Source organism: Chelonus insularis, unplaced genomic scaffold (assembly GCF_013357705.1).
Source record: "Chelonus insularis isolate UGA/USDA-ARS -01 unplaced genomic scaffold, ASM1335770v1 contig_402_pilon, whole genome shotgun sequence".
In the NCBI taxonomy this organism is placed as follows: Eukaryota; Metazoa; Arthropoda; class Insecta; order Hymenoptera; family Braconidae; genus Chelonus; species Chelonus insularis.
This window is the reverse complement of record NW_023276559.1, coordinates 132,733-145,099: the sequence shown is the minus strand read 5'-3', so window position 1 is coordinate 145,099 and position 12,367 is coordinate 132,733. Positions and strand designations below refer to the sequence as shown.

Genomic DNA, 12,367 nt, shown 5'->3' with positions numbered 1-12,367 from the left:
CTGTTTAAATAAATGTAATAATTATAAAAAATGAAACAAATTTTATTATTTTATTTGAACTATTCTCAATGGAATATAATAATCTTCTCGTTCACTTTTTTCACAAATTCTCAAGTGAAAATTAAATGAAACCTATCTAGAGAGGAAGAAAGAAATGTGATGAAAAAGGAGAGGAACAGACAGTCAAGGAAAATACGCAGTCGCTACAGGGTGTGAAAGAATTAATTTAATTGCTCGCTGTGGTATGTAATTATGAAGCTTCTCTTTCACAAGAAGGTTCTACACAGAGGAGAATTGCTATTTTTATCTTAAGGAAACCAAGATATTCGTTTTATGATTTAGTTCTCTTTATCCTTACTCGACGTACTATGAATTACGTATTCATATACATTCATTATATAACCATTAATTAAATTATTATTAAATCTATTCTTAAGAACGTGAGTTTCAACACTATCTAGATATATTTTTATATTTATTCGACCTCATTCCTTGCTCTTTCCTTTAGAGTATATTCAGATATTTAACTTGAACGAATCTTAAATGTTGGAAAGGAAATATAGTTAAGTGTCTTATCACTAAAAAAATTGACTTCGGAAAATTAACCACAATGTGAGGGTAGAATTTACCAACCAGTTTGACCTTTAATTTTTTAGCCAATTTTTCCTACACATTTTTATTTTAATTTTCATGCGTTTAAAGGATACTTTTTACCGTCATTTTGGGTTCAACTTTCTGCTATAAATATTTTTTTCAGTCATGTATACATGGAAATATTTATTTTAACTTTACAACTATCCGATAAAATTAATAATTATTATTTTAATAAGATAAGTATTTACGTGCATTATAATTATTTTATTATTCAAAGATTCAGATGTATCATGGCAATGAATTGTAATAACAATGGGCTAGACTGCAATCACATGGTCACCAAAAATTATCTGACTACGTTCAAAGTATGAGAAATTTGTTACAATGAATACTCAACCAATACCTGGCCCATTCAAATTTATTATCATCTTTCGAAAATTTTAATCCTAAGCTTGGCAATCATTCAGCTGCATACGAGTTATTTTTTTATCACCAGCAAGAGTATAGTTAGATTTTTTGTTGAGGAAATTTTACTAAACGTACTTGGTAAAATTCACCTTGGTGTCTTATAATCATTCATACTCGTGATTTGTAAAATTTTCCTAGATTTTGAAAATGTCACGTGGTTAACCCAAAATGAGGAGTAATTCATTAAAGGAATTGTTTTCAATACAACTATAAGTTAATAAAAAAATATCTTCTATCTATCTCTGTTTATATTATAGTTAATTTTCTTTAAATAGAAAAAAATGTGGAGATTCATGTTATTTAAAAAATTATGTGGAATTAATTCAAAATGCTCTCAGCATTCTTTAATTTCTACTCTTTCTTTCATCATAACTTAGACCTCGCACTTGTTTTACATAAATATTAATGGATGCATTTCATGCGCTGTCTCACGGCCCGCAAAGAGCAACGATGGTGTCTCTGCAAGAGACATGATATACATAATATTATTCATAAGGATATGTGGGGGGTTGGTTGGTTGGCCGAGCAACTACCCTCTAACTTGAAAAGGTAGCTACGTTTGGACGTATACACGCGTCCCTGTCGCTCACTTGTATTCCACACTGGAAAAATCTTTCTCTTGATACTTTTTTATCTCTCCTTTTCTGTCGCTGACTTGTGAAATATTCATAGTCGTCCACATATACCATACAAAAGTAAAAACGACACAAGGGAGACGATAAAGGAGAAAAAAGTGGGAATGAAAAATTGAAATTTTTTTTATTATTTCTATTTTATTTTTGCAAGTGTAAGGAATAATAATAATAAGCTTTCATCCTCCCAAGTTGTCGACATATTCTCGATGATTTTCCTTGTTAAAATAAAAAGCATTCTTCGCTAGACATTTAAAAGACCACCTGAGTGAAAATAAATGGGCCCGAAAGAAGCCCAAAACACATTCAAAATAAAACAAGAACCCAATTGAAGCTAAATTTTAATTTAAAAATATTTTCAATGTTCAGAACAAGCCTAATATACACCTAAATTCAAAAGGTGCCCAAGTCGGGCCTAATAATATTTTTTAGGACCACAACAGGCCCAATCTTAGCCTATTTTCTATAATCATATTAGACAATAAATTATTGAAGCTGTAAATTTGTAATATAAAAGTTAATTCAATAATAAGTTTTTATAAGAATTTTTTTTTTCAGTTAAAAAAGATTTTTGGGCCCTTTATGGGCCTATAAAACATTTTTTGGACCTTTTTTTGGGTCTAGAAAATACTTTTAAGCTCAAATTGGGTGCGTTGTGAGCCTGAAAAATATTTTTGGGCCTGTATTAGGCCTCTTGTGGGCCTACAAAGTAATTTTAATTCAAATTGGGTCGGTTATGGCCCTAAAAATAATTCTAGCTGAAATTGGGCCTCCTTAAAATGTACCTCAAAACTAATTATCTTTACCTGGAGTAATTTTGTGGGCTTATAAAACATTTTTGGGCCTTTCGTGAGCCTAGAAAATCCTTTCAAGCTATAATTGGGTACGTTATCAGGCCTCTTGTGGGCCTAAAAAATAATTTTATTCTAAATTTGAGTAATTTTATTAATTAATTACATTTTTCTCGGAATTTTATTATTGAAGATAAATATGGATGTATTTTCATGGTTAATTTATAGAATGACCTCCCCTGCAGATAATCATACTGCAACGAAGCGTATGGAATTTAGTATTGAAAATAACTGAATTTTACAGACAATAGCACTCGTTAATCAGTGTACTTTATAATTTGTTGAATGCTTATGGGGATTTGTTCAGGTATTTAAATATATAAATACTAGGGGTCATGTCAGTTTATGGCAGAATACGCAGGAAAATTGGAAAACTGCGTCATCTCGCCATTCAGGCTCCCTTGTGGCACATATTTGCTGTTATGTCGGGCTATAAATTAAGCTAACCCGAATCGAAGATTATCCTGTTTGTTTCACTGTATATTGGAATTATGAATGAGACCAAATATCGGCCATAAAAGTATCGAAAATTAGAATGAAAAAATGCTTACATTTCTGTACAGTTTTTGGTAGAAAAGATAAAGGTTGTAATCAGCATTTAATTAAATGATTGGGATGGAATAGTAATTTTATGATAATTTGAATGATTTATTCGTAGAGTTAAAATGTAGTTTTTTTCTCACTGTAAATGAGAGAGAATTGCAACATTCATTTGACATCTTTGTTGTTTTAATTATCCATTGCTATTAAGCTCTAAAAATTTCCTCGTTTCTATCTAAAAAGCTGACTGTTAAGCGTCCAATTAAACTGACATCCTGCATATTTTTCAAGCTTGTCGTATATGTTTGAAATAAACAACATGAAGCAGCATAAAAATAGTCAATAAAGAGCTGAAAAAAAGCATAAAATAAAACAAATGAACGAATAACAACGCAAAAAAATAGTTTTGTCGATATAAACTGTAACTTGCCATCTTGTCCGTTAGCACAATTCAATTTCTCTATAACAAATAGCAAGGCCAGTAAACTGGAATAGCTTTGGGCTATCGAAAAACAATTAAACTAGTAAAATATCGACAAACACGACTCGATGGACAGCTGATATTTTATCAGCCAATGAACGCAAGCAGAAAGTTGGAATGAGTGCAAATTTGAATAAAGAGAGAAAGGGTTGGGAATGTATTTCAGCAGATTCATGGATATTCATTTTTACCCAACAGTTGTATTTGCTAAAGGATTTCCTACGTACTTTTTCACTCACTTTTTTGCGTACAAGCTTTATTGGTTATTTATCATTAAATTTTTTTATCAACCCACAAACCATTTTAGATGTGTATGTACAGATGGAGTTTGAAAAAAATGTATGTTTATCCGTCTGTTAGATCTCAGTCATAAATAACAAGTGAATGATTATGTATTTTCTAACTTTCCATCACCTAGACTAGAGTTCATAGCTGTTTTATGGCACTGAGTAATAGGTATTAAGTCGAACATCTCGATAATGCGAAATCCAACTTGTTATTATGTTCAATTGAATAGAATACAATGTGTTTGTGTTAAAATTTTTATCTGTTTTGTAATCAAAAAGCCCAAAAAGTTTATTCACTATTGTAGAGTAGAATATTCCTATGGATTACAGTAAATGGCATTTATTTTAACTGGAAATGAAAAAGAGAAAAAAAACAAAGGGACAGTAGTTTTTTATTCTATCAATTTTAGATTGCTAAATAGAGTAATTGTTTGATCAATTGCTATTTTCAAAATAAATATATTTATTATTAAAACTGAAAACATTTTCTTTTGGAATTCATTCCTCACTTTGGGTTAACCACGTGACACTTTCGAAATCTAGGGAAATTTTACAAATCACGAGTATGAATGATTATAAGACACCAAGGTGAATTTTACCAAGTACGTTTAGTAAAATTTCCTCAACAAAAAATCTAACTATACTCTTGCTGGTGATAAAAAAATAACTCGTATGCAGCTGAATGATTGCCAAGCTTAGGATTAAAATTTTCGAAAGATGATAATAAATTTGAATGGGCCAGGTATTGGTTGAGTATTCATTGTAACAAATTTCTCATACTTTGAACGTAGTCAGATAATTTTTGGTGACCATGTGATTGCAGTCTGGCCCATTGTTATTACAATTCATTGCCATGATACATCTGAATCTTTGAATAATAAAATAATTATAATGCACGTAAATACTTATCTTATTAAAATAATAATTATTAATTTTATCGGATAGTTGTAAAGTTAAAATAAATATTTCCATGTATACATGACTGAAAAAAATATTTATAGCAGAAAGTTGAACCCAAAATGACAGTAAAAAGTATTCTTTAATCGCATGAAAATTAAAATAAAAATGTGTAGGTAAAATTGACTAAAAAATCGAAAGTCGAACTGGTTGGTAAATTTTCCCTCACATTGTGGTTAATTTTCCGAAGGAAATTTTCTCAGTATAATATTTATTGATCAATTTGACTTGTCAAGATCCAATATTCAGCTATTCTGATTTTTATTTTGTATATTTCTATTTTCCATGAGATCACATTTTGAAGTTCACTAATTTGACAGTAGAACATTTTCACAATGTCGAATTGACTATATCACCTTTGATTTCTGCGTGTGTCATTTTTGTACCACGTAGAGAATTTTTGACATTTATTGGTGTTTCGAGAATATTACAGATATGTCGTTGTCAAGAAAACGAAGAGCTACAGGAAGAAAAAATTTTTAATCACCATCCCATTGGATATCGTCAATTTTAATTAAATCAATCAAAGTGTCGATAACAATGGGGTAAAATCATACCATACGGTTTAAAAAAAAATCCGTTGATTGAGATAAATTATAAATAAATCAGATTATCATATTATTTTATCCATCAGTATTAAAATAACAACAATAGACATAATACAATGTTATTTTATATTGATAAAATGTTCAATGAATATAAAAGAATTAAGATATAAGAGGAATATTAAATCAATTCAGAATAGAAAAAAATCAATAAAAATGAAAATTCATCAATGCAGGGTATAATTCAATTCATTTTTCCATCCATCTTCAAAATGAATTACTGCATTAGTAAGCGAAGCGCAATATTTCTCAATAAATCATCGGATAAAGGCCTCAAAGGTGAGTTGTATTAAAAAAAATTAATTTGAAAATAAAAGAAGAAGAAAAAAAAAACCAAATCTATCATAAACTAAATATAAGTAAATAAAGTTATCTGAATGCAAGTTATAAAATAGTTGTGCTGTGAAATTATGCAAGTTTTTCTTATATACCAACCTATATCAAAGTTGTGAAAAATAAAACATTAAATTTGTTTTTGATGCAATAAATCTTTAAGTTTTTTACCTGAAGAAATGTCCATGATAAAGTTGTAATTTTCCTTCTGATAAAGAGAAATAAATGAGTAATAAAACCGAGAAGACGAAACTTTTTTATACCTCTTTTCATGTGGAAATGATTAATGATTAATAGTTTTCAGTTCATACAAGGAAGAAATATAGAGGGTAAGAAAATTACAATATTTAATTATAAAATTATTTTATATTCATTTTTAATGTTAAGTCAGATGTTTAATATCACTTATTTCATTAAAGTGTTTTGAAAAATTCGTTTACATCCACTCAGATATTTTTAAATACATTATTCTATTTAATCAAGTGGAACAGGTCAATAATTTGGCCCCCAGAGTATAAATAAAGCTTACAAGATATACAATTAAATATTTTTAAATAATTAATGTCTCAATATTGATATTTTTATCTAAAATGTGCAAATCTCTAACTTTAAGTTTCTCTTATTCTAAGAGTGATAAAAAATTGATCGAATTTAAAAAATATCAATATTCTATTAAATAAATAATGTTACTTCTGAGTAATATTTATCTTTCTTAAAGATGATTTTTAATCCAGTCCTGGTGCAACGGAGAAGACGGGCAATAAGAAGTGTAATTAGAGGAAGGTGGGGTAAAGTGAAACACCAAGAAAAAACATAAATCAAGGAATTAACTTTTATATTAACATTAATGATTTCAACTATCATTATTTATCATGCTAACCTACAATTGATTACCATGTGAGTTTATCGGTATTACAGTGTACTTATCGATCGACTTATATGCGCAGAAATCATTACTTTGGATTGTGCGCATTCCCGATTACCGATTGGGTCAGTGTAATACCGATAAACCCACGTGGTACATGAAAAATGCCCTGTTTCAAAATTGCATCAGCACTCGGACTAATTAGTTTTTAAATTACATACTTTTGTGCTATTTAATAAATGTCTATACATTCCAATCAATGTTCTCACCTATTCCAAACTATTAAAAAAATAAAATTACTTCAACGCAATCTAAATTTTCCACCTAAATTGTAAATACAAAAAAATACTGTAAAAATTCATTTTGGACTCTTTTCAACACAGAAACAGTTGGATTTTTTTTTATTGTGCATATAAAAAAATACTGCATAGAGAGCTATTGATGTCAATAGTAAAAATGTCTGAGCATAAAGCCAAGAAATACGATAAAAGTGTTGAGTTGATTGATTGTTTTTATCGCTGATGATGCAACATAACTGGCATCTCGTTGCATGGCTTCAGTACGTTCACCTGAAACAGAAAAAAAAAACCTCAGTAAGAAAAACAATCATAAAAAAACAATAAAAAAAAAAGTAAAACTCTTGAATCAACTGAAAACGAAGCAATCACACTAATTCTTAACTCTTTCTTATCCCGATGGAGTCATCAGGCAAACGTTGAGGTTTGAGTTTGGAATTAAGTATAAGCGGAGTAGGGAAGTTTGAAAGAAGGTTAAAGTTACCCAGTTGAGTATTGTATATACCTTTGGAGTGTATAAAGTACGATAGAATTTGCTGAGAACCGATCGAAAGTATCTGCAAGCCCTGCGGGACAATGGACGAATAGTGGAAAAGAATAAATAGGGAGTTTGAAGCAAAAAATTGCAAACCTCAAAGTATATATAGCCAACATCTTTAGCGGATTTCTTAGAAGAATTCCTACCTTAAGAAATTTCTTCGCGTGCGAGTCGACTGCAAATTTTCTCGTGAAAAGCCAAAGTCAAGAAATAACGAAGGAATATCATGATTCTGATAGTATGATAATTGAGTCAAAAATCAATTCAATGCTGCTCAATTGCTGCTATACGTCATTTTATATGGTATCAACCTCCTTTCTTTTCAATTTACATTTCTTTTGTTATCATTATTCAACTAATTGCATTATTTTCTTATCCAACATACTAGGCTGAAGTATTCCCATTAATTATTCTGATGAGATTATGCTAGCAGCAAAACGTTTTATAAGGTTCAAAATATTGATGATAGGAAATTCAACTTGAAAGATATCATGGAAAAACAATATTTATGGATTTCAGTTATAAACTTAATATTGAAATCCATAGTTCAGTGCTAATGCAATTAAATAATAAGGTCAAAAAGGAATGTAATCCTACCATTTGAATCAAGCGATTTTTTATGTACGACGTGGGTTTATCGGTATTACAGTGTACCAATCGGTAATTGGAAATGCGCACAATCCAAATTAATGATTTCTGCGCATATAAGTCGATCGATAAGTACACTGTAATACCGATAGACTCACATGGTAATCAGTTGTAGGTTAGCATGGTGCATTATGATGTTTGAGATCAAATATCTCAAAAACTAGGTCGAAATTTGGAAAAGTGAGGTGACCAAAATTTTCCTTAGGCTTGTAGGAACAAATTAGTTTCTATGAAGTATATTCAAATTTCGCATCCCTGTAAAAATATTAAGTAAAATGTGCGGCTTTAAGTCAGCCAAATTTTTTTTTTTTTTTGATCATTGCAAGGCAAGCACTTTTTTTGCCTGGAAATGATTTTTTTCCCGAATCAGCACATTTTTTTTACATAAAAAGTGCGTTAATACAAATAGTGTAGGCAATTACATTTCTTATTGACTCTATTTTTCGTTGCACCAGGACTAGGCTAATATTATAATATTAAATGTCGAAGAAAACTCATAAAAAATTTTCATCACAAATACAATATCTCCAAGTCAATCCATTAATTCACTAGTTCACTGTCTGAGCAGCCTTTTAGACATTTTCCTCAGTGGAAATGGATTTAGAGAATAGGTCAGCCAGATTCTTACGATGGAGGATTATTTTTTTGATACAATTGATAAGTATGTCAATCCAAACATTGAAAACTAACAGACATTAAGATGACAGAAAGAGAGTGAAAATTTTCTAAAAAGCTTCAGTAACTCTAGGAAAATTTCTCAGTAAAATATAGATATTCAAATTAAACGAAAGACGAAGAAAACAAGGAAAATACTCCAAGTTTTGATATATGCACGACATTATTTATGATCGCATAAGAATTAGCTCCAACGGCATACCAACCCTACAACTTAGCAAAAAGCTTACTTCTCAGAAGGTATTCCAGAGTTGTTTTTGTCTAGCTAGATGGCTCCAATGTGTCGTTCAATCTACTCCAATGTCTTCTTAATTATACCCGAAAGCCTTTTTTAATTTTTAAACATTTAAATACTGTGTTTTTTCCTAGTGCTAATAAAAAAAAATCCAAGCTAATCCTTCTGATCTTACCTACTTATTTTTATCTCTACTCTGTTTTAGAGTTGAGGAAAATAAAGCCTAAATTATTTCAAATAAAGTTTAAGTCCGGGAGCCGGTGACACTAAAGGTGCACTTATACGGATTCTGAAATTTTGCAAAGGAATTAATAGTATTTGATCATAGGTACAATATAGGCTTGGTGTACCAGAGTTTATCCTGGCAGAAATATTTTTTATAAATTTTTATTTTTCTAATAATTATAAGTAACTTGCACTTTCATGGAAATTAATTTTTTAAATACCATTTTATAGCAAATTTTATGTATTTTCAGAAAAATTTGGTGTGACAACTCTTATTGTGGCAGAAAAGTCTGTCACACCGACTTTTAATATCTAATGTTCATAAAATTTTTCCCTTATCGCGGAATTACTTTTTTTTTTATTAAGTTTAAAAGAAGTCTAATAAATTTCTAACACAAATTATTACTCGTATTAACCGATTAAAGGAGCACATTCTTTATGTCTATTACCTAATAATCTCAATTTAAATGATAAATAGAAAAATTGTTTTTATTAATTGAAAAAGTTGTTGGATTATTATTTTTAAAAATCAGTTTTCTTAATTGCCAAATCAGCAAGATCATTTCAATAAATTTATTTTCTTTCAGTTAAAAAACTTTTTGTTTTTTATATTATAAAAAAACATTTTACTTCAACTTTTTCTCTTATCCTTGTTATCTTGAAAGTACTCCTAACCCCGTTTTCACAGTGGGCATATTCTTTGCCGTTTTCTGCTCGTAGTCTAGCCTCGATTTGTTGGGCAGAAGGCCATTATACTCAAGCGTGTTGGCAAGAGCCGCGAAAAGTTTTCTTTACTGCAGACACGATATTTATTCCACAGCTAGACACATTTTTGATTGTGGCAGATACTAAAAGAACAACCGAGCAATGAAGAGTAACAAAGAAAACAAAAATACTTGAGATAAACGAGTTGAAAATAATATAAATAAAATTCGGAATACATTCAATCGATTTTTTTTCTATCCACAATTATTTATATTTTCAGTGGACACTTTTCTGATTATCTTTTGAAATTTTCAAAATATTGTGTATTGTTTTACTTATAGAGTAAATATGAAGATTTTTCGAGTAAACAACTTTTTATGATCGCCACACTTTTAAATCAAGTTTTATTGGTATTATCCTCTGAGCCAAACCATTTTTAAAGTATTTCTATCACTGGCAAAAAGTCACAGTGAAAAATTTTTAAAGTTGAAACATTCTTCAAGTAGCATGTTAATTAATAAAATTTGAAAAAAATGTTTTCAAATACTATCGCAAAATTATTATTGGAAGACTTGTGTGAAAATTATAGAGATCCAAAGTGTGTGAAAGGGTCAAAAAATTTATCCATCCTTCGGTTTTAGACTTTTATAATTATCGAAGGAAATTTTGAATGATGATTTTTAGGAGGTATTTAGAAACTTCAGAATCTAAGCTAAATATGCATATCCATAAAAATCTGTTTAAAAAATTTATTTCATCCTTAAATGGCCAAAATACTTGGCAAAATCCAAAAAAAAGGTGATTTTTTCTATATTTTAGAGATTTTGAGGTTAAAATAAATTTTTTTCGATAAATCTATGGCTATCATTAGACAGCTTAGATCTTGAGGTTTCTAAAACGTCCTTAAAAAACAATATTAAACTGTCTGTTCTCAATGTCTAGAAATGCGAACATTTCTAAAATTAATTTTTTCACTGTTAATCTGAGGTTAATTAGAAACTAGCTCTAATTTTAGCCTAAATTATGCTCCAATTATGATTTTAACAAGTGCAAAGGAAAGATCTCGTGCTCAGGAATCCATTGACATCCTCATAGTCCATGTACGTCTCATAGATCGTGAGTTATTAGCAGAAAACGAAGTTATGCTGCAGTGAAACATTAAAAAACCTTTAAACGCTCATAACTTGGAAACTATGAGAGATACGGCATTTTTGGCAGGTATCAACTTTCTTTCTTTCGTCCAGATCTTTCATATGAGCCCTCGATCAACCCCATAGCATTATTAGCACAGAAGTTATGCATATTTTTATCATATATTAATTTTATTAATTACTACGCCACTTGAAGAATGTTTTATCAAATTTAAAAATTCATTGCTCATAAAATATTTATTTCAAGAACTATTGTAAGAAAATAACATCAAGTTGTTGTTTAATTACCTAAATAACTAACAATACTTAATTTTAATTTTTCACGATTGTTTTTGGTTTAGAATTGAAACTCTGAAGGTATAAAGCAGAAAAAAGGTCTGACTTTCGAGCTGTATTAAAAGAATTAGTATACAATTTTTGATAGAAAATCCTCAAAGCAAAGAAAGGAGGAAAAATATCACTTTAATGTTGCTTTGTATCGGTGCAATAAAAAAGCTCAATAGATTGTTCAAAGTAGAAAATTTAATCTTGGAAATGGCGATGCAACCATTTTAATCTAACTTACAGCCATTGGAATTTCGGCTATTTCTTTCAGAAAAATATCATGTTCTATTTTTTTTTTTTATGTAATCATATGTTTAATCATAATTAATTATTTTTTTAATTTAAAGCTGCACAACATCACTTCCATTTCAAATCATGTACACATGCTATGTAGAAAGTTGTTTGATGAATTTGGAAAAAATAAAAAACTCATCGCCATTTTGACTGCCAATATGTGGATGCCAAATTGCCTTAAATAAATGAATTTCTAAATGAATTATGCCGACATCAAACAGAATTCATTCCTAATTACTCAATGTTTAACAAATTTATTTTTTATGTCCATGTCATTTAAAACATATTTTAATCTTAAATTTTTAGCTGAAAAGTCGAAAATTGTGATAAAATATCTACTATAAAACCACGTAAATTTGCAATCTGTGAAACTGTGAAACAAGAGTCACTGAACTTATGATTTATAGTTAAAAGTGAGCGCTGATGTATTTACGTACACATTGCAAGGATAGTAAGGGTTGAAAGAGAGGGGTATGAGAAGAGAAATGAGAGAGTTATGGAAAAATGTTCTGTCGTTTGCAAGAGCAACTGCGCAATAACTTTCGAAGGAAAAATTCACGATAATAGAGACCACCCTGTGAATCTAGTATGCAAGCATACTTACAGAGTTATTCACTTCATCCTCTTCTTAAATTTTTTTCCTTATTTTCCTTTCCTATTCTA

General features: G+C 29.5%; 1 protein-coding gene across 1 annotated transcript in view; it reads right to left on the bottom strand.

The window, feature by feature from the left end:
- Positions 1-6,174: 6,174 nt before the first annotated feature.
- LOC118068844 (zwei Ig domain protein zig-8-like) overlaps positions 6,175-12,367 on the bottom strand; it is a 60,317-nt gene continuing 54,124 nt past the window's right edge. The window contains exon 8 of the mRNA XM_035086551.1: positions 6,175-7,182. Within this exon, the coding sequence (XP_034942442.1) occupies positions 7,058-7,182 (125 nt within the window). The 3' untranslated portion in view covers positions 6,175-7,057. The remainder of the gene's footprint in view (positions 7,183-12,367) is intronic.